At 38.5% G+C, this 24394-nt stretch overlaps 1 protein-coding gene across 1 annotated transcript in view; it reads left to right on the top strand.

Moving 5' to 3' along the window:
- Window positions 1-24394, top strand: part of Helz (Helicase with zinc finger) — a 159727-nt gene that overhangs the window by 124453 nt on the left and 10880 nt on the right. The window contains exons 9-12 of the mRNA XM_065229423.1: window positions 3947-4002; window positions 4241-4401; window positions 19652-20818; window positions 20878-22706. Coding sequence (XP_065085495.1) covers window positions 3947-4002; window positions 4241-4401; window positions 19652-20818; window positions 20878-22706 — 3213 coding nt within the window. The remainder of the gene's footprint in view (window positions 1-3946; window positions 4003-4240; window positions 4402-19651; window positions 20819-20877; window positions 22707-24394) is intronic.

The following is a 24394-nucleotide window of genomic DNA, read 5'->3' as shown; positions in this document are numbered from 1 at the left end:
TTTTCTACCCAAAATTAAGTTCAATTGCCTCAAATTTGAAAATATCTCATATCAAGAACAACATGTGAAAAGGGCATACAAGATTTTTGTAAACAAACCTTCTTATGCCCTTTTCTCGCCACCCATATGACACCAACGCAAACTATCGTATATTATACTCACTACACGCTATTTCAAAACTACCCAAATTTGGGTAGAACACACCCAGAACGGTCAAAACTGAACCTACTCAAAAATGGGTAAACTGTGTTCACGAAACGAAAATCAATTATTTTATTCATGTGTTTCACTTATACATTTTTGCCAAAGCATCAGCCTTATACATTCCATAAGACAAACCACATAGGTCCTACAAGAATGCATAAAAGGTATGTGTGACCGCTTATACATTTCATTTGACACATGAGCTTCATTAACTTTTTGCAAGGCGTCTGCTTATTAGTTGACTTATACATTTTATGAATAATCAGCAATAGAAATTTGCCAAAAGGTATAAGGAGATTTTTATCCGTGTTGGGAGTGACAAGTTGACTAATGAACAACATCGACATGAATCCGATCAACACTCAAAAAATATTGGAAGCTAAATAGTATAAAAGTTACGCTAAACCGCACCTCTCCGTGCCGACGCAAAGGTCGGTATAAAAGGAGAGAATACAGACTTAGTATAAAATGATTTATACCTGCCATAGTATAAACTCGAAATATGCTTGCAATGCATACATACGGTTTATTCGAGGAAATGTATTTTCTGCTTCTTTTTCGTTAAATGCTTAATATAATTGTTTTCAAATAAAAATTAAAGTTTTAATTAAAGCAAAAGCAGTACACAGCAAAAAAAGTTGTTGAATATTACATCGAAACTGCTGCAACCAGGTCAATCCATCGGTTGTGTAATATCACATTGTACGATGTACATCGATTTTGTGAACAAAATTACATCCATTGATGTAATATTGTATCTGCTTTTTGCTATTACATCATTATTTCATACATCAGCTTGAATTACGTTGATCGATATTACATTTTTTTTTTGCTGTGTACCATAACATTATCATTATCGAAACCCAGGTTTATCATTACCCGACGTTTTGATCTTTGTTAAGTGGCTAAAACTTGGGTCCACCGGAATTGTTATATTCAACGCTTTAACCGTTAAGTCGAACAGATAGAAGAAATTACTGTGCATCAGCAGTTTATTGGCTAATCGATACAGGGTTGCTATTTATGGCAGGCTATGATTCCACTTCTGGCAGGCTTATATACTTCTTTCAACCAATGAGCGGACGATGTTTGCAGAACCATTTGAGAACGTTATCACCTTCAACGTGAACTGAAAAATGACTACACGGATAGAAATCTCCTTATACCTTTTGGCAAATTTCCATTGCTGATTATTCATAAATTGTTTAAGTCAACTAATAAGCAGACGCCTTGGGGTAATTTGACAACCGTTCGAACAGAGTAAAGCTTGCTGCAATGCGTCTTGGATAGTGTCTGAAGCTGGCTGCGATTCGACTTCGCCAGACCCAGTTCCTATCTACATTGATCGATTCTCTTCATCGACACTCTCTTTCGTAAATAACTCAGCTTCACAAATGTTTCCTGCCGTCTTTGTCGAATTAGATGCTAGATTGTTGCTTCTTCCATCGAAAATATCCGGCTGTGCCGATTCAAAGTTGATCAAGGTTGATCAAAATAATGTGTACCCCTTCCAGTTTGATTACATGAGCATTTTGTGTGGTCGTTGGTTCTGAATATTGACAAACAAGTGAATTCTATTCCTACTATTTACTGTAATAAGCTTGGTGGCCCTGAAAAGAGCCGTTTTGTTGCCAAAGTTGGTGATGATTTAACCTCCGAAACCAAACATAGTGCGTCTCTGTCACTTCAAAACTTAGATAACATCCATGTTACGCTTGGCGTGTTTATTGTAGGTGACAGCATCACGGATCGCATTTTTCAGGAACACCTTCAGCACACCTCGTAAATCAGACCGGAGATACGTCAGACACCGCCACGGCGAGCCAGACAACGGATGGTGGTTATCTTGAAGAATTTGCGTTTGGTTCTGAATATGGCGATGAGAGTGCAAAATATTACGCAATTCCATCCTCCCTATTTGCACGCGCCCGAGGATCGGAGGCGAATGCCACTTCGACTTGTTTCGTCTACTTACTACTCTCTGACGACTGTGCTGGGGAAGCAGCATATGCATGTAGGTAATTGGTGGATTTGTTAGTTAATTCGACGCTTTTGGACAATGCTGGACATTAACCAGTTTTTCAATAGTTTTTTGTTGAAAATCAACATTCGGAAGCATTAATCGATGCGTAGCCATATTTCTGATCGATTGGTGATAAAATTATTGAAATTGGACCAGGGGCAGCTGAGTTATTAACGTTCAAAATCTTTCTTAATTTGTTACATGTTTCATTTTCGGTTTTCACAAAGTGTACCCCCATATAGAAATCAAAGCCGTAGTCCTACGTCAAAAAAATGAAATCAACCCTATATTTCTAACCGACTTCCCGCATAAACGCGAACCATAAATTGACCTTACCTAAAATGGTTAAAAATTGTTTATAATCCCTGCTTAACTTTAACTGAAATGGTTATGGAACTTTACATGAACGTTTAATGATAAAGTTTCAACCTTATGTATTATGGTTTTTTGGAACTGGACTTTACAAATAATGGGTCGTTAAGAACCATTACCATTCCAAATTCTTGTTTTCTCCATACGTTTTCAGAAAGAGAACTATATAAGAACGTTTTTACTTATGATTTAAGAACATTAATGGTAATGGTTATGGTAGTCAGTAAGGTCCATTAATGGTTTTGAATTATCGCTCAACTTTACGTGGAATATATCGTGAATTGGTAATCAGTAAATTACAGACAACCAATTCGCGATAAATTCCACATAAAGTTGATCGATGTTACAAAACCATTCGTGGACCTTACTGACTACCATAACCATTACCATTAAAGTTCTCAAACCATAAGTTAAAAGGTTCTAATATAGTTCTCTTTCCGAAAATGTATGGAGACAACAAGAATTTGGAACGGTAATGGTTCTTAACAACCCATTATTTGTAAGGTCCAGTTCCAAAAAACCATAATACATAAGGTTGAAACTTTATCATTAAACGTTCATGTAAAGTTCCATAACCATTTCATTTAAAGTTTAGCAGGGATTATAAACAATTTTTAACCATTTTAGGTAAGGTCAATTTATGGTTCGCGTTTATGCGGGTTGTCAAATAAAATTATGGTAAACATGAACCAAAATATTCAGTATATGCAATGCTAGCAGCCACAGGGGTGAACAGAACACAAAAACGAAATGCCAGTTCCTGTTTGGTTGTGTGCGTGTCTTTCTGTATCTCGCCCGCAAGTCGTCCATTGTGTCAAAGGTGTAAAAAACGACGTCTTTTCTGTTTCACGTAGAATTTTGATGACAAAAATGTAACTTTTCTCGGTGAAAATCTATTTTTTAGTTTCTTTGCGAACGGTAAGTTCATTGCCCCTAGTATACTGAATACCATTCACATATTTGTTGACTGATAGTAGCGATTTCTACACCATAAAAGTGAATTTTCGAAAAGCACCATATTTTCATTTGCTAGGTCGTCACCATTCGCAGAAGGAGGAAAAGCGATGAGAGCAACTTCCGATTATTAACTTATTCGGTGCCGAATCCAAGAGCAAAGGTTTTGTTTTGAATTCGAAAAGTATAGTTTACATGAGGGACAGAAACTATATCGTTACTATTCAGTAATACTTGTTGAAAATATCGAATTATTGTTAAAGTTGATTCAATGTGAAACTTAAGGCTAATAAACCCTCTGCATTTGAGCTTTCATAATGTTTTGTTGTTGACATAAGTATTTATATATGCTGGAATTGTTTCTAAAATGTTGTTTATTATGTTTTCTCACAGGAATCACATCAAGGAGTTTCCGATTCGTGCAATTCGCCGCTTATACACAGCATAGTGTTGGAATCGAAAAATAATCTTATAAATTTAAAGAAATTTCCCTGACTAGACTCAAAAGCAGACGTCGTTTTCCATTGTAAAAATAAGCTGAGTTTACGCGAGTGTTTTGTGTTTGTAATCCAAAAACGTGCTGAACGTTTCCGTCTGTGAGTAGTGCAAAACAGAGCTGAGAATTCTTCCGGATAGAACACATCCGGAAGATCTCCAGCATTCGTGGTTCGGATGAGTGTGAAACAGACAGCGCTGGCCGATACACGTTCCCAACGCCGTGGTCGTTGTCGTCCTCGCTTCGACAATTGTGAGAACACACGACATCATTTGCAACAACTACAGCAGTACAATGACCGAAAGTCAGGCCAGTGAGCATCTCCGAAACCGACAATGGCAGCAGGCAAAAGGTAACGTACCTACACCATATTCATATTATCATTCAATCTTGTATTTAAATTCAAATCCCAGTTCAGTTAATTTCAGATACTTGTCATATGCTGCATAGCTCTGCAGGAAATTGTTTTGAAATATTGTCTATAGATCAATACTTGCTTCTAATTTTAATCTCCATAAACCTTAAAACATGAACTCCATAATTCAAACGCGTTAATGTTGATTCCATCCAAATGGAGATAGACCAGCTCGACATACTGACTATGATTTTTTTTGTTCCGGATAAATGACCTGATCTCATAACAAACTACCATACTACTCAGGGCTACTACAGATATCCCAATTTTCAATCCACACGTTTGTAAAACCAAAAATTTGTCAAAAATAAACACGCAAAACCTTAATCATCTTAAAGAACTTGCATAAATGACGTAACGTTTGATGGAGCAGCGGGAGGTTCAGAAGTTGTGACCGGTCATGATTTGGTATAGTAAAATACGCTACGATGGGGGGGAGACGGTGTCATTTTGATTCTGTGACACTACCCCGACCGCCATAACCCCGAACGCCATTACCCCGAATGCCACTACCCCGAATGTCCTACTACCCCGAATGCCCTACTACCCCGAATGGCCATTACCCCGAAATTAAGACAAATGAAAGAACAGCAAAAGAAGGGTACATTTTTAGAAGGAAATTTCGTTTTGAAATTTATTATATATATATTTATATTATTAAATGATAATTTTTTATTGGAATTTTGAAGCTTGCAAGCGAGCAAGCTTGTTTTACGCGAGAAGCCCGAGATATGTCGTTACTGAGGTCCTATGTTTTGAGATACTATGTTTTCAAGAAAAACTTTTTCAAAGTGTTATGTCTGTTGTCTGTGATTAAACGCTCTGATTAGTTTCACTTTACTAAATTGATGATACACTACGTTTACTTTTATGGAACTATGTATTTATCAATTCCAAACCATTTCAAAGCTCTTTAGAAAATGACAACCTTCAGGTTTTCGAGCACTTCGTTCACCATTTAAAAAGTCAAAGGGTCTAATATGCAATCCAATTCAATATGCAATACCAGTCGGAAACTGTTAAACCTTATCAAAGAATTGTTCGACCTGAGTCTAGACCTGAGTTGAAGAATTTCTCGTTATGGATTGAAAAATCGGTGCATGGAACGTTGAACTATCGATTACAAATTTATAACATTATTCCACACGTTATTATCCCAAATGGTCATTACCCCGAATCCCTTGCCAAAAGCTATTGATTACATATTTTCCTTATATATTAAAAGAAGGGAATATTCCCTTCCCTTCTTTATCATACATCCAAAGAATAAATTATTTTCTTTTTATATATTCAAAGAAAGGAATATTCCCTTCTTTATCGTTCATCCAATAATTAATTATTTCCTTTTGTTATATTTTCAAAGAAGGGAATATTCCCTTCTTTATCATATATTTAACGAATTGATTATTTTCTCTTTTATATATTAAAAGAAGGGAATATTCCCTTCTTTATCGTATATCCAAAGAATTAATTATTTCCTATTGTTATATTTTCAAAGATGGGAAACCCCCTTGACAGTTTTTTTTTGGGATTCTTGACCCCCCCCCCCCTTCCCCTGCGTAGACAATTTTCCATACAAAATTTTTAAAATTTGTATGGACCGTGCACAATTGCCAAACCCCCCCCCTTCCCTAAACTGTCTACGTAATTTATAAACATATCCTAATAAGTTTTTCTTTTCTTTTTATATACGCGAAAGAATATTCCAGGAATGACTATAATAAACAAAAATAGTCAATCTAATACATGGCATAGTATTCTGGGGAATGGTACATTCTGGGGAATGGTTCATTCTGGGAAATGCTTTTCTGGGGAATGGTGCATTCTGGGGAATGTTATAGAATCCTATCATTTGTATTCAGTATAAATTGACCACTTTGCCAAGCAGTTTTGACGTGACTTTCTACCAGCGATTTCACAAAACTGTACCAACTAATTTCTATTTTTAATTATAAAACGCACAAATGTTGGCTACTTTTCTCGAGGTTCTAGAAGAAAAAATCTCAAAATAATGTTTTATTTCAAAGTTCGAGTGGTAGTAAACGTCATTTTAAGTGCTCGAATGAAGTGGTTAATTAGAAAAGAAAATTTCCTTCTCGAAAATTTATCCCTTGCTGTTCTTCTATTTGTCTTAATTTCGGGGTAGTCGCCATTCGGGGTAATGGCCATTCGGGGTAGTGTACTATTCGGGGTAACGGCGTTCGGGGTAGTGTACCGTTCGGGGTAACGGCGTTCGGGGTTATGGCGTTCGGGGTAGTGTCACAGAATCGTCATTTTTGGATTGCCCCTATTTTTTCCAATTTTCCAAAACAACATTTTTTTTATGCTGGAGCTGTAAGGACAAGGTTGATAAAATCCATAAATTGCCGTTGTCATAGCTGATTCGCCTTGTAAAATCAGCCATGATAGCGGCCATTTGTGATTTCTATCATTCCTGTCCTTAACTACGTTCGCTCGAATCTTTTTCCTAATCTGAGATTTTATTATGTAAGTGAAGGTAGCTGGGTTCGATTCCCGGCCTGTCTCAACTTCACTAGGCTCTACGCTCCATGTAGCATTGTACTTGCCACACAATAGTACTAATGCAAAAATTGTACAGGCTTAGATAGCTCTACTTTAACAACTGTAGAAGTTCTCAAAGAATATTAAGATGAGAGCCAGCGTAAAATCCCAGTTGGGACGCAATAAGTCAAATAAGGGCGTTCAATCTAATATCCGTCAAGGTAGCAAATTCTTGCAATTTATACAATTATTCTACACTATAAGCGTTGCAAGGGCTATAGAATCAGTTCAATAATAAGACCGCTTTTAGGGCAATCGGAACTTTATTCAGATTACAAGCGTAATTTGATTCTTATAGCTCAACTACGAATGTTTTCGATCAAATTTAGGAGCGGTAGAATCTCCCAGAATATCTAGTAACTACCAATAAACTCGACACATATTGTAACTCCAGGATTTCAATGAACTTCCTGACCCCAGGGACTCATTGTAGCGGAGCCTCAACAAAGAAATCAAGAAAGCCGATATAAATCTTACCTAGGCTCAGGTTAAGTCAAAAATAAACAGTTGCCAAGGATGGAAGCCTTTCACGTTGACGCTGGGTGCTACTGGAGGTGCACAGATAAGCTTGAGTAGAGTTGAGTGCTGAAACACCATAATCTTCGAAAATCCCAGAAACTATAGAAACTTCCGGAACTTAAGAAGCCTTCTTGACTATCGAAACTTCAGGATTTCATAGTTGTTTAGGAAGTTTTTGTAGTTTTGAATGTTTTAATTTCTTTGAGAACCAGTAGTTCTAGAAGTTGCAGAAGTTGTTGGAGGTCTGTTGGCAGAATTTGTATCACTATGTAAAATAGAAAATCGCTAACAGCCGTACAATAATGAGGAATGATTAATTTTTCTTCAACATCATTTTCAATTTTACTGGGCTGCACAATCAGCTAAATTTTGCTGGAGAACTTTAAAGTTTGTATGGGAAACGGAGATAAACTATTCCTTTGCTTGTCAAAACATCAAATTGCTCAATTTTAACAAACCTGAGTCTGAGGTTGTGAAAACAGTAAGCGTTCATTGAATTAAAAAAAAACAAAATCAAGTGTTGCCAAAAGCGGAAAAGCACTGTAGTAGTATAAAACGATGGTGTTTTCAAGAAAATTTGCTCATGATCAGCGTTACCAAATATGGCATGTTCTGAAAAATTCAAACTACATAAAAGTCCTTTTTAATGTTATTGAAATCAAATTGATGTACTAATCTCCCGAAAAAATCGTTCAGTATAATCGTCTGGAATTTATTTAAAGTTTCAGATTCTTTTTGATTACCATAATATTTGCAAGTCTAAATATTTTATATAAAGCAAATAAGTTTTTTTTTTTTCTCTGGTTTGTTTTCCGTCGGTCTTGTTTTCCGTGCTGAGCACCAATGCTACCGACGCAAGGAAGGCAGCTCCCACACCTGGACCCTACCCGAGCAAAGTCTGAGATCAAATTGAAATCTAAATTTGATGTTGTGATTTCGCTGATAATGATTACTCAGGTTGCTGTCGTTTTGGTCGTCAAATATCACAATTGAGAGCAAACAAATCTTCCTGTGACATCACATTGAAAACTATTTCTGCTATCAGTGAGAGCAAACTAAAAACTTAATTTGATATCCATTTTTCCTGTTGATAGCAAAACAAGTATTTAATTTGATGTTATGCTAAGGCAATGAAAACAACATATTTCTGAAGAGCAAATGTACAGCAAAATGAAAACAAAATTAGGTATCAAATTTGTCAATTGCGTAAACTGAAATCAAATTATGATTTCAGTTTGATGTTGATATACAAACTTGATTTCAATTTGCTGCCATTTTGATGCTGTACTTTGTTCGGGTACCTATCGACCCATCAACTCATGAACCGGGGACCAACGGCTTTACTTCCCTTCCGAAGGAAGGTGTGATAGGAGATGTTATGCCTCAAAACAAGTCGACGGCGCCGACTAGGATTGAACCCAGCCCTGCTGGGGTGAGAGGTAATCACGCTTACCACTACACCACCGGCGCCGTTAAGCAAATAAGTCGTTAGCTTTGCTAAAACCATGAAAAAGTTAAGATAAGTGCAACATTTTTGAATACCCATTATGCAAAGTTTCAAAAATGATGTTAAACCTCAAGTGAAATACTTCAGAAATATTTTCATATTTTATATATAACTATAATCTATTTGTAAAGAATAAGAAACAAACAATCGAGCAACTTTGAATGGATAGATTTTTATAAAATAATGAGTTTATAAGTAATTTCCGATCTTTAACCAGAGGTTGCTCAGACTGACAATTTAATTTTAGATCCACGATGCCGATGCATAATATTACTATATCTAAATCTCAAATTCAAGTCATTTTTTAAAGTCTCCGGATCTTAAATGATTCTAAATTCTGGAAATTTTATTTTTCCTGTGTCCGAGGTCATGAACATTTCTGTTAGTCTGAATTTCCTTGGAATTATTCATAGTACATCTACGACCTATGTTCAAGAGTTCCATTTGAATCATTCTAGAATTTCATCATTCCTCTTTTCTGAATTCCTCTCCAATAATTTTGATAATCTCCTAATTTTGTCAACAACATTCTAGGCGTTGTCTGCAGACCACTCTTAGTAGGCATTATCTCTAGAAATTTCTTAGAAATCACTCTGCAATTCCGTAATTCCCTCAAACTGGTTAGAATTCCAAAGAATTCGCTTAATTTTGTCTCCATATTATAGATGTATAAATTCCTTAGAATATTTTTGATAATTTATTCGATACACTCTTCAAAATTATCTTAACACTCTTCTTAGCCTTATCTGATAATTCACTTTAGAACTGCTTTGAAAGTAAGGTCTGAATTATCAAAGTTTCTATAAAAAAATGGACTTGAAATTTACTCCAAAATTGCAAGATGTTCTTCCCCTTTTAAATGCCTCAACATGTAATTAGAGTTCTTCTCCATAGAAACATTGGTCTGAATTCCACAAAAATTATCCTCACGATTCCCTTATGGATTATTTTCAGCAAACCCATTGAATTCTTCACAGATATCCTTGCAAACGCTCCCGGCTATTCCTTGAATTTGTCAGCAAAGTTCCTTAAAACTCATCTTAAGAATTTTCTATGATTTCTCTCTAGAATTCTACTTGCTTTCTACATACAATTATCATCAGAGTTATTATGGAATCAAAGGCAAACAGACGTAACTCTTTAAATAAATGTTCTTTAAATATATCGTCACGAAACTCACTAACGACATCTCGCGAGCTATTCGCGGAAAAAAACTTGTTAGCTAAGTCTCAAACAATGTTGCATACAAGTTCCATAGAATGTATAGAAACAGTAATCCGATGCCAGCATTGTAGTGGTGGATTCGCGAAATTAATAATATTTAAACTGAATGATAAATGCGTGTACGACGATTGAGGAGAACGGGTTACAGCTGTTTGTCTGTGATGGAACTCTACTCAGAATTAACTTGGAGTTCTCCTTTGAATTCACAAAGAATTCGCCACACACTTCCCTATCAACTCTTTTCAGACAAAACCTTAAAGTTCTGAGATTATAAGGCAGAATTCCAAAAACTTAAAAATGCTAAGAATTGGTAAATTAAATTTGAATTCTCCTTAAAAAATCTTATGAAGTATCCTCACAATCTCAGGAACATACTTCAAAGTACCAGAATCCTGAAATGTTGTTTAGATTCAAAAGCCATGTTAATACACCAAATCTCAATTTATTGTTTTCAATTTCTCTAAGTTCCAATTTTTTTTTAATTTTTCCATGTTGCAAATTTGACTTTTATTCTAAATCTAGGATCCCGACAAATAAAATATCCCTAAAATCTTTAGAAAAAATCCTAGTCCGAATGTTTTTATTTTTTAAATTTCTAAGTCTTTCTCAGTTCATTATCTTCAAAACATGTCTAAATTTGTCAATGTTCATGATTATACAATCCATTAATCTAAATTTGGTTGTTTGCGGATAGAGTTTTAGTCGGTATTCCCTTTTCCCCATTTTTAGCGGCCTGATTCGTGGTAGTAAGAATATTGACGGCAAATTCTATAGTTATAAAACAGGTATGAAGGAATTCAGAAAAAATACCGGCTAAACCTCTATCCGCAAACAATCCGCAATTATGGGAGCTGACGAAGAACATAGGAAAATAAACTAACCCCTCATTTTATCTGTCAAACTTTCATAGCGAACATAGTGTAGTACTAGAATTTCGACTAGAATGGGATACGTTAATCGTTTGCTTGGGACCAACAGGCTAGTCAAGTAGTGAGTCAATTTAAAATCGTTAGTTTCGTATTGATTGTTGGTGTTACGGAGTCTTATAAGGTCTTTGGTATATCTGTCAAGGTTCAGAGTATTGCTCACCTGTCTGGATACTGGCACGTGTTGTTCACTGGCCCGGGATATCGCCTCCTCGATGGAATGCAGACACCGGTCAACGTCTTCGGGCGTCTCCGGAAGGACACCGTAGTCGACAGTGGAGTCGACACAGTATTGGAACTGATCCCAGCTAACAAGATTATAGTTGCGTCGGGAAGCTTGGAATCAGTTGACGGATGAGCCCACTTCGGCCACCACCGGATAGTGATCCGAACTCAGCTCCTGGTGGGTCACAGGTTGCGAGATGTTGTCTCCCATGTTGCTGACGCAGATGTCGATGAAGGAGTGCACGCCGGACCGACTCAGCCGAGTGGGAGTGTCCGGCACCAGGATGGTGTAGTGAGCCTCTTGCAGGTCGTCGTTTTGATTCCGCCTTTGGTTGCCCCAAACTTGATGTTTGGCGTTCAGGTCGCCAGCGATGATGAATTTTCTACGGCGTCGTGTTATCTTGAAAATATTCGTCCGCAGGTCTGCCGCGGATCCAACCCTGGGGTTTGCTTGTTTCGAAGAGTAGGCCGCAATGATGGTGACGGGGCCGACGGGTGTGAAGACTTCCACTCCCAATGCTTCAACCATTTTCAGCTGGAAACTGGGTAGCAGCCGACAGCAGATGTTGTTCCTGGTAGCGATTGCCACTCCACCACCCCCAGAGCTTGTCCGATCCAGCCTCACGAGCCGGAATCCAGGAATAAATGCGTTCATCTCCGGTTTCAGGTGAGTTTCGGTGATGATAGCTATGTCGATTCTATGTTCGACTATGTACGACCTCGATAATTTTGCTCTTGAGCGAGCAAGCGTTCCAGTTTGCGATTTTGATGAGCATGAAGGTAGCCACAGCTTGGAGCTGGTCGGATTTGTTTTTGATGGTGTTGGCAATGTCGTGCATCTTGAGGAAGATGATCATTAGTTCCGCTGCGGTGAACCAACAACCATCGTTGATTTCGGGCTGCGATAGGGACGGTCCATCCTGACGCCAGTTTAGCCCAGGGGCAGTGGGGAGATCCTGCGGCTGTAGAGCAGCAGTCGTCTGTTGACCTGAGTTTGCAGAGGCTCCAGCAGTTTGAGCTTGAGCAGCAGTAGCAGCGGTACGAGCATATGGCAATTCTTCGTTCCATGCCCGAATAGCAGGCAGGTGACTGCACGAATGACCGGCTTGTACCGCACCAACTACACCACTATGTTGAACAGGACTCGGATGCCCTGGAGGTCCATCAAAGTTGTTGAGTTCTTCTTAAGGTGAACCAGGGCTTCGTGGTACTTGACGGCCTTGTTGTGGCGGACCATCTTGTGAATTTGGACCGGCTTCAGTCCATTAGCCACCAGCTCTTCCAAGAGGACGCCTGTGTCCATATCGTATAGTCCTCGCAGGACCACCTTGAACAGCTGTTATCGATGCCGTGGGAGAAGTACTCCACCTGTGCTTGAACCAGTATGGTGTGTACCGCCTTGTAATGTTTCAATGCCGGAACCATCAGTTTGTATCCTTCCGTGCACAGCTGGATGGTGCACCGGACGCCCTGCGTGATGAAGAAGTTTATTTTGTCCCATAGTCCGAGAGGGAAGCCCTTCACGTAGAAGGGCGGCATTCTGTCCTTCGGCGGTCCTGTTGTTTCCGTCACCGGCTCTGCAACGTCCTTCAAAACGGAGAACCGATTGTTGTCAAGCAGCTTTTTCGCAGCTGTCGCACTGTCACTGTTGTCTTCAGGCCTAGACCGTTTCCCGGGATTGCCGGCACTCGGGCCACCGCGTGATATTTTACCCATCATGGCTGGGTCAGCGAGAGCGTCTCTATTTAACGCGAGAATAAACGGAACAACGCAATCGAACGAACGAAGAGAGCGAGGGAAAAACGTCCACTGTACTGCTCAACAGTCTGGCAGCGAATGGAAGATAAATTAAACATATCAAGTGTTTTCACGTGAGAAATGTTTTCAATAGGGGAAATGACGGTTTCGGCATGAGAGACTATTTTCGGCAACCTAAATTGAAACACTATTTTCACTGGATTTTCTTACGAAAACACTTCGCTGAATGCATGCAAACGATTCTTTATGCTTTCAGCTTCAATTTGACTATATTTTTACCGCTGAGAAAAAGCAATCTAGCAAGGTTTTCTTGAAATGCAACACACGCACTACAAATTGTAGCTGATTATAGAACAGCAGATTTACATGCAGTTCAAATGGAACGGTTGCCGAAGAAAAACTGGTTGCCGACAATACTCGCTCTCACTAGAGAAGATTGGTGCTTTGTAAAAGCGTTTCAAAACAGTTTTTGACAATTCTTTTGACTGAAATTGTTAGAGCAGCTGGCAGCAAAAGATTCTAAACAAACCAATATGTACTGCATATGTGTGCGTTCCTTAGAGAAAAAAGGCTATAGAAAGATGCTCGCTGCTTACGTTGCCGAGAATACGTAAATTCCCCTATATATTTTCATTTTCCGTCATATACGTCATAAAACCTGTGTTGATGTGTTTCATGAAAAACGAAACTATCAAAGTCAAGCGCTCTTTCACTCGTTCGCTTCACCGAAGCTTGAAAGAAAGACGGAAGAAAGGAAGACAGCGATTGGAAGATTGCCGCAAAAGCTCAACGCAGATGTCGCCACTGCATGATGATGATAATGTTGACAGACTGCATATAAAATTCGTGAAAATTAGCATTAAATCATAATTTTCATCAAGCCTGCGTGAAATCCTTCCAATATAACATTCGAATTGAAGAAGAAAACGTTTTTACGATCAGACTGATGTGCATCTTTGACTTTTCCAGGTGAACTTTCATACACACAAAGAAAAATCGTTGCTAAAATTAATAAAACCATTGGTAGAATTAAAAGTTTGCATTAGTTCTTTTTGGTAGAAAGCGGTTGGCTTTCAAAACAAAAGTCAGCCAACTGTTAAAGCAAAAGTTGACCGCTCACTACTTTCAAAAGTTAAAACTTTCAAAATTAATTGTACTACTGTCAAATTAAAAGCACGGCAGTGGTGGAATTAAAATCGGCGTCTTTTCAATTGAAAACAAAATTTCGGTTTGAAAATGTGATATAGTTGAAACAATACGTAACATTTTAAATAGGAAAAACAAAATTTTGAAATTAAAAACACGTATTTTCAATGTAATATCATCTTTTTTTCACTTTAAATTCTAAATTTAAACAAAACAGATCAAAAATGCATTTATTTTCATTTCCTTTTCAACTAATTTAGAATTATGTAACTAAATTTACAGAGAGACACACATAGACATCCCGGTAAGTGAGGGTCGATACGAGGAACACAGAATCCAGACACTGACAAGGCAAGCTTGGTATTGTTTTCCATTTGCAGAAAGTACCAACTAGTGACGGATTCTACGGGCAGCTGGTTTTCGTCCTTCTCCCGATCAAAGTTGAATTTTCGTTTTTCCGAGGCTTGTAGTAGGGCTTAATCCTTCTCCGATAGGAATTTTATAAGGTCGATACCGAAAACTGGCGTGATGTCGTTCTGGCAGATTTCATAATCTGATATAAAAAAGAATCTAAAAATCCAATAACAATAACAATAAAAATAGTTTACTTACCATTTGGAATGCCAATTTCACATGAGTCTCCACGAGGGTCTCTAGCAGCGAATAATTTTGGAATATCTAACTAATAACAGTTCAGTTTCTGGTATCCCACAAAAGAACATGACTCTTGTTGTAACTTCTGACCTGGATTTCATGTTTACAGCGGCCAGACTAGTGGAAAGGGCGGCATATAAGATTCCAGTGCAGCCTGTAAAAACATCGCTGAGGAATATTTTTGACAGTTGAACAACTTTTGTTTTAAAAATATGGACTTTTAAAATCAAGAGTCAGAAGTAAAAAATCCAACTTTTATTGTGAATATTTTTGCTGTTGAAAATAAGAATTTTGGGAAAATTTTAAAATGAAAATGCATTATTTTTATTAATACAATTTTCCTTGTTTGTGTGTAAGATATATTCATTTCATTTCATGGCTCCATCAATGCTGCATCGTAAATATGATGGTAAACAGAAGTAAATTGCTCAATTACTCAAAATAAAGATGATTTGTCATCTTGTTATCACTTTGAAGACCATCTAGCACCATTTTATAGTATGGTGCGTGTTGAGTAAATCAAGTTCCGGTGCGTTTTCCGTCGAAAATTGTGAGTATTAATATGGTTGCTTAAAAAAAGCCAAAATGAACATTTATTGAATATTGGCGTCCTAAACAACCAATTCTCTATTACCACCAGCATGATACAACCTTTCCTAAGTAAATGCACTTAATTTCCACTTTCATCTTAGTGAAAATCGCACGTATTTACCATTTTTCTGAAAAATGCAGCTGCGCAGGAGGTAACCTCTCCCTGTGGGTGCAAACTTGTTATGCATAATTTGCCATGAAAACATCTCCGATCCATACCGAAATAATAACAAATAGTTTTCAAACACGTTTTCTTACACGATTCAAGCAAAAGTTACCACGGGAAATTATTAATTTTTCTTTATGGACCGATTTGCCCCAAAAAGCGTCTGTTTTACTTGGAAAATTTGGAAACTATCCTCCTTCTAGTAGTTCTCACTTCGAAATGTAGGTGGCGAAAGCTTGGAAAAGTTTCACTGCAAGACGCCAATTGAACATTTGTTTCTAGTCGCCGACTGAGATTCTAGAATGCTGCGCACTTGTTCAACAGAAAAAGAAAGTTTGAAGTTGATATTGTGACGCCCTGCTTCAGATAGCTGCTTCAATCTCCTGCAGTGATGGGGACTCGTAGTTGACGCGAGTGATGCTAGTGATGGCTGGTTGGTCGTCGAAACTTGAATAAGTTGTTCGAAGTGCCAAACCAACGTTTCAGCTGGTCAGTGGGGTCGGTAAGCAACTGTCCAGTCGCACCTTTCACTGGCATTTTTTGATTCATCCTTGCTCAACTAAGGCCTCGCCCACGCTCTGTTAGCGAAAGAGCTAAAAATCTAGCTAATTAAGTCTTTCAAAAATCCACCCACGCTCACTTGTCCCACAGACAAACAGACATAACTCTCGCAAGTTGTTCATCGAACAAGCATTTAACGATCAATTTAAAAGTATCGTAGTTGGTAGTACCGCCACCTGTGGCGCGCATAGTCAATTCCCTTGCGTTTGACGTTTACACACTACCGCCATCTGTTCAGCGTACTACCCACCACAGTGTATTCAACAGATGGCGGTAATGTTTTTGCGACGATGTTTTACAGTGAGAAATATTCAATGTGTTATGTCTGTTTGTCTGTGCTTGTCCTATCTGCAAAAGCGTTTGATTCCCTTTTCTAGAGCCGAATATCGTTGACGGGCTTCGTTCTTGGCGCCTCTTGTTCTCGTCCGCTCTATCGCGAATTTTGCAACTCAACGCTAATCAATTCTTCCGCCAATTTCACCCAGTCTTTTCTCACTTGATGGCCGTCCACTGTTCGTCTACGTTGCCACCAAATATTATAAATTAACCATATACCTAGTTAATTTATAATATTTGCTGCCACCTTCCGGAACATCCGCTGCGCGGGTCTCAAGTTCTTCGACGAGCAATCTTTTCACAGCTGGATCTTCTAGTCGGCGTGTGTTGAATCGCTGTCTAAACCTCTCCTCCCACCGCATAGGTGGATCTCGCTGATTGAAAGGTAATGGTCAGACGCGATGTTGGTGCTGCGTTTATTGCGGATATCAAGAAGGCTCTGATAGCAATAGCAGCAGTAGATGCCCCCAACGACCACACAAAATGCTCTCCAGAGTTGTAATTTTGTAACCAAACTTGGAAGCAGGGGTGGAAGTGATTTTGATTGATTCTCTTCATCAACTTTCTCTTTGAAAAAAAATACTTCAAATTTGGTACGCCTACAAATCAATACCGGAAAGAGTTAAGATAATAGATGATCGATCAATTAGAAGAACTAAATTTCCTTCACATTTGTTCCGTGCCCTAGCGGTCCTACGTCAAGCTCCCGTTCGTGCCCCTAGACACAGATCCTACTTTTTTTTCTTCTAAACACATTTCTTCAAAGCAGTAAAGACATAATCATTATCAAAATGATATTTTTTCAATCTCATACGCTCTCAATATCATGCGTGATATTGGTGCAGAATATCATGCTTGATATTGATTTTACAAACTCCTTTGATATTGCGAGACTATTCACAACGTGTAAAGTTGAAACTGAGAGTTGAATCGTGGCATAAATGATTCGGTTGCACCTCGGTTTCTTAGAAAGAGAAGGTACAACAATACTATCTTTTTTTTCTCTTCACCGATAGCAGACATGAAGCGAATGCTGCCACCCGTTATGGCAGTTTAAAATCATGAAACTCAATCTCACCATAGTTTGGTGAGATTTGCAGCTGGCTAGTTTTGTTAGCTTGATATTGAGAGCTGCGATATCACAGGTTGCAATATTAACCGCAGTTGTTTGCTCGTTGATTTTTTTGTTGATCTTGATCTTTGGTGAAATTTGATTTTTTGGTATTTTCCGAACACTGTTTCTAAGTCATCATGGCAAGAAGTTGGACGCAAAACCTGGCTTTTAGAGTTCAAATATTTCTCATGATGAAATAGAAAAAAATATTTTAGCATGCAAATTGTCTCAGGAATCTAAAAGGAAAAAAAAAAAACAATTTTACTTAGATTAATAATAATAATAAAGCTATTTAGCAACCTCCATTATAACGCAGCAACCGCACCGGAGGTTGCTATTCAAGTGCGGTAAATAACAATCTGCCTCTCGGTGAACAGTGGGTTATCAAATTTGGTAACGCGATAGCGACCGACCCAAGCGTTGCTATTTGTGAAATGTCATTTTTGTTTTTCATTTGAAAATTGTTTAAAATCACTTGCAATGATGATGTATGAATTAGTTAGAATCTGCGACCAAAGCAAAGCGGTAAATGTAGTCAATTTGTAAAAAATCTAGAGAACCGCGATTTTTTGAAACAACTCATTGTAATGCTGCATGGACGAATTTGGATTTGAGACCAGGATATGCACTTTGTTGACTACAGGACTGTCCTCCGGAACATCACTGGTACTTTGTATGGGAGCGAGCTGTTAATTTGTTAGTTTTGTGTCAAACAGTGAAGTTGATTTGCACCCCAGTATCGTCCACAAAAAAGTAGTCCTATTTGTCATTTTGTTGACATGCTAACAATTTATGTATCTTTTAGCAGCGCCATCTGCTTGGCCTCATCGAAATGCTTTCTGTTGCTTCTACAATCGAAAATCTGTGGCAAATCATTCACTGGCACGTATTTAATGTTGCCTTCACTGCCTTTTCATCTGCGTAATGGAGAATTAATTCAACACTGTTGATAGATAATGCATAAACCCTCCGACTTGAATTTAATGAAAAGCGCTTTTACCCCCGAAATCAGGTAACTTGCTTCCATCTCAGCAGTATTCGCAAACAGCATCTTGGCGAAACTGGCAATTGGGTTCTTTAGTTTTGAAAAATGTATTGTTTTTTATACATCATCCGAAAGAGCTTCGTTTTCTGAGCACAGCGATATTTTTTTCGAACCCACATACATTCACCTTGATTTTTAAATCAAGATTTAAAGCAAAATAATAACTTCACTGTTTGACACTAAACTAACAAACTGACAGCTCGCTCCCATACAAAGTGACACCGAGGGGCGCTAATAAGGTGATTTTTGCTAATGTAATTGTAATGTAAAACTTATTTAAAATAGTTCCAATGTACCAAAATTGATGAAATCTTGGGTTTGGGTTCCATTCCTAATGCAGATTACGAATATGCATTTACCTCAATACCCTTAAAAAACCCAATTCTTGAACTTCCATTTTCGAAGTCAAAACAAACGATGTGCTTGACTTCAATTCCAGGCATCATCACAATTTATTTGCTTCATCGACCAACCGAGCTGTAGGCAATGAACAAAGCACTCGGGACAATAGGTTTATTAAAGTTGACTTATCTTGGTTATCTTGAAAATAATCGTAATGATGCAGATTTCAAAATTTTGCGCGATGATTTATGGGCAACATCTTTAAATTCTTCTATTTCTGAAACAAAGCTTTTATTAATTTTTTCGATGATTCTATAGGTGATGAAAAGTCAAAATCGCAGACTTCATGCCTCTCGGGGTAATCAATGGTACTTTTTGTTTGTGCGTCAAAAAGGCCTACACCCCTGACCTCACGTGTGACTTTAAAATATCGTCTCATCTAGCTTTGTTAGCTTCGATGTTTATCCTTCCCGTCTACATCTAATATGCGTATTATTTACTTTTCTTGCAGACATATATGATCAAATCTTGAATACAAACGACTACAAACCACCCAAGGAAAGTATCATCGCTTGCCTCTATGGACGAACTGAGTGCTGTTTGGAGCTCAAAGAATACGACATTGTCGCTGAAGATTGCCACCAGCTTTTGAAACTGTTGAACAGCTCGGAAACAAGCGCCAATCGTGTTACTGATTCTGCGAGTCCAGTTCCATCGTCAGCATCGTCGTCTTCTTCGACTTCGTCCAACTCTTCAACGCAAAACAACGCAACTGGAACAACAGAATCCAAAGTCAGAAAACGACTGATCCATTCTTTGTTCAAACAGCAAAAATTTGTCGAGGCAGAGATCATCCTACAGGAATGGTCCACTATCCATAATTACCATCAAGACATCAATCGATACCTGGAACGGCTGAAATCTGTGCTGAAAATGGCGTCGGCTAGCTCATCACCTACGCCAGCCTCAAGTGGTGTAGAACAAGTAGCACCGTCCACTGCACCTGCGACAACAACCGAAGCATCGTCCCCAGCATCATCTGAATCCTCTGTTGGTTCTTCCACCACACCCACGTCAACAATTTCCTCACTTTCATCTATCAATGATGAATATGAGCAGATTGAAACCAAACTGGAAAATCTCATCATCAACAATCTCCCACCTGATCGTTACACCAAACAGTTGAATCAAATCGAAAGCAATTTGCGGGCAACATTAGAAAATCACCCCCAACCAAACGGCGATAACAACGGTGACGATAGCAGTGAGTCAAATAAGTCAAGGGAGATTCGATCATGTGAGAAAGAATTAGACTCCAACGGCAGCAGCAATGATACAACTGATAAAGATTCCAGCATCAACGGTAATGAGGATAGCAGCAATGATGTCCAAATCAACAAAAGTGACAATGAAGATGTGACAAAGGAATCAGTGCTGGGCGAAGACTCGACTTCAACAACGACAGTCACAACCAGTACTGCGATCACCTTATCCAGGGCGTCTCCTTCGAACTCAACAACGAGCAGCTCAAGTTCCGGTGTGAATAATTTCCAAAAGCAGCTCGATAAGATTACCAACATCAGTTGCGTCTACTGCACATTGACATTTGTGGATCGCTCGGAATTGAGAGCACATTGTCAGACGGAAAGCCATCAGAACATTATCATGTCGGATGAAGGTAAGGAAGATTTATTGGGTTGATATTTTTATCGCATACTAATGATCATTTTCCAACAGGTCGTGATTGGAAATGGCGTCCTCCTCCACGTGGTTTTACGACGGAATCATACACGTTGTGTGAGAACTATCTGGACAACCAAGCGTGCCACTATGGCAATCAATGTGTTGAAGCACACGGAATCGACGAGCTGAACGAGTGGAAAGATCGTTTTGAATATCGCACGAAGAAACTGCAGCGGGCGCGAGATAAGGAGTTGTACGGGAAGAGCTACACCGAACAATTGCTAGAACGTTGGGTGCAGGCACCCAGTCCCGACAAAATAATGAAGGAAAGGGTAGAAGGCGTAGAGGAGTCTTGCTCGCAGGATCTAGTGACAACGGTAAGCTCAAAAGTGAGCAAACGGGAATGGACATTTGTGCTAAAGACGCGAAGGTTGCTAAAAGCAGTAGCTCTGCTCCAGGATGCACATCGTAACCATTTCATCATAAAGCAAATTTTCCCCGGTGAACCTAGAAGTGGAAGCGTTGGTAAAAAGATTAGCCCAACAACGACAGGGAATAGAGTGATAGAAGCTGAACTCATGTCCGATCAGGAATGGGTTGCACCTACGGAACAGAAGCATGGCGAGCAAACGAGTGAAGCAGGTCCTATGTTGGAGCATAGAATAAAGGTTATCTTCAATACCGACATCTACGGAACTTTCCGGCAAGCGGTGGTGTTCGATTTTGGAAATGAACCAGTGCTTGTGAAGCACATGTGTGTTGACGTTGTTCCCGTCACCGAGGTAGATAAGATTCAAGAAATTCGCAAGGATATTGTAATGTCTACTTCAGAACGATGGGACGAAACCAATTCGGAGATGATCGAGTTTACGACGACCATTATTCCTCATATGCAGACACCTGCCTATGCCGCCGATGCGGAACGAGAAAAAGATTTGCTAGCGAGATATCCTTTACCAAAGGCTTCATCGTTTGTTTTAACGCAATCTACCATCACAGAGAAAAAGGTGACCAAGAACAACTATCGGAATCGTATTCATGAGCTTTTGTACGTGGAAGAAATCGCACGGTATGAACAAATAGCTCGTTACAACCTAACGACAAGATTGACGATCGCCACTAACTATCTGCTGACACCAAGCGGAATGGCAACTAGCACAGCCAAGTATTCACACTCGGGTGAACTTTTCGCTCTAATGAAACTTGGAAAAGATGTTTCAGAGGATACTTCCGCCGGTCGCTTGATCCTGAACAATTGCCAAGCTGTACTGATTGCTTCTAAGGATCCCATTCCCTCAGGGGAAAAGCGTAAAGTTTATGAAGCCGTTATTGAGGATAAAGGAAAGAACATGATATATCTCAAAGTATCGGCAAAAGCTGTCGGAGGTCTAGGATTAAAGGCAGAGACCGAGTTTATCGCGGATATTCAGTTTCAGCCGAACCGATTGACGTATTGTGAGTGGCATCACGCCATCGATAAAATCGCTGACTTTAGAATTATTTTTCCCGATATCTACCTTGAGCCGAGCATTCCTTGGACGCCCCAGCGGCAGTGGGATGCCTCGTTGGATCCTAAGCTGAATTCAAAACAAAAGGAAGCCGTCTTATCGATAACAACACCGATCAACATTGCCTTACCTCCGATCTTGCTGATCGGACCTTTCGGTACAGGCAAGACTTACACGTTGGCACAGGCCATTAAACAATTGCTACTGCAGCCGGAGTCTAAAATCCTCATCTGTACACACTCCAACTCGGCGGCTGATTTGTACATCAAGGACTATCTTCATCCGTGGGTGGAGGAAGGCATGGAGGAAGCCAAGCCGTTGCGTGTCTACTACCACAAGCGATGGGTTGCCACGGTCAACAGTATTGTGCAAAAGGTGAGTTTTGGCATGATTGATTTGATCTGATTACACCGTATAATTTCTAGCATGAAGTAGGGTAGCGCAGGGCTAATGCAGGGCACAGGGGTTTTCTCCTGCAAATTAATCGATAACCCATCCAAAAGATACTCTAAGGCGTGATGTGTCATGTTGCCTACGTTAGGCGGAAAATACATAAGGCAAAATTAACGGAAGACAAAATCACATAAGGCTCATTTAAATTAGGCTGACTTTAGAACCAGCAGAGCCAACGGCCGGCCGTGTTGCGTTTTGTGTGTCCGCCTTTTGATATAATCCCGTTAGGGTCGGGTTTTAGCAAACTATATTTGTGAAGGGCGAGCCTTAGAATATGAATCTAAGTGGTGCTCTATTCTGAAGTCTGTGAGAGGGAAATGAAACATCGTGTGTCATCAACATACACAAAGAAGAATACTTTGGACACTTCATTAAAAAGCTTTATTAACCTAACCAAACCTTAACAACAATTGTAGAACAACAACTTTTGCGCAAAACTCCAAGACTTTCAAAATAGTTTTCTGTGCAAAATTTTACAAAAAAATAAATAAACAAAAAGTTTAAAAATTTGACCAAAAGTTGTTGTTCTGTCATTTTAGTTAATTTTTAAGTGTTTCACAGAAGCTAGCATTTTGTATAAATGTATTAATGATAAGTTTTTTTTTACCCAAAATTACTTGAAATTTTTACCGTGTATATTTTTCCTACAGCTTTATCTCAAAGGTCATTTTGATTGTAAGTGACGTTTTCGAGTTATGATTTGTTGAAAAGTATCGAATACGCCATTGTGAAGTTTTTTACAAGATTCCAAATGGCTGAATTTTAGCTCAAATGTGAATTATCGATCATAGCAAACAATTATGCAAAGTCTCATGGAAATCGAAGAAGGTCGAAGGTGAAATTCATTTTTGTTTTTGCTATTTGGCCTGGAAATGCTCTAAATGTCAAAGCACTGGCATAGACCAGTTACAGTCCAAATAGAATAAAAAATTGACTTGAACTTCACCAGTTTGCATTGAACTTTACATAATTGTGTTATGAGCGATCATTCACATTTTTGCAAAAAATCGACAATTTTGGACGTTGTAATTTTTTTTCAAATTGGCGTCTTGACCTTTATTGATAAATTGTAGCACGAAAACATCACTTCTGAGTCAAAGTTGTTTTGAAAAGTAATGTCTTTCTTGCAAAAAATATACACGGTGATTTCTTTTAGTAATTTTAAACAAAAATTCAAAAAATAATTTCAAAGCTAAAATATTTTAAATAGTCTTCAATATTTATAATTTTTTTTTTTAATATAGCTCATGACAAATGCAAACTCACACTCAGAATAATTTTCACGTCAATGCTACGTGAAAACATACGTAGATTTTTTCCATCGTACTTTTCACATAAGATCTACGTGATTTTTACGTAGGGGCACTCATTTCATGAAACTTAACCGTTATATGATTATTACATAGAAGTTACGTGATTTGGTCGGTGACATTCATCGGAGGATTCTAGTATCAATATTTTGACACTGTTTATATAAATATTTCCCTAATACTCAGATAAAATTTTTACTGTTTTAATAGTAATAATAGTAATATTCCTTTAATTTATTAAAATTTACTGAATAAACCACATCAGCATTTTTTATATTCGATACGCAGCACAAATCTGAA

Source organism: Ochlerotatus camptorhynchus, unplaced genomic scaffold, assembly GCF_037179485.1.
Source record: "Ochlerotatus camptorhynchus isolate MF236.1 unplaced genomic scaffold, CSIRO-AGI_Acam_v1.1 ptg000025l, whole genome shotgun sequence".
In the NCBI taxonomy this organism is placed as follows: domain Eukaryota; kingdom Metazoa; phylum Arthropoda; class Insecta; order Diptera; family Culicidae; genus Ochlerotatus; species Ochlerotatus camptorhynchus.
This window is presented reverse-complemented; position numbering and strand designations above follow the sequence as displayed.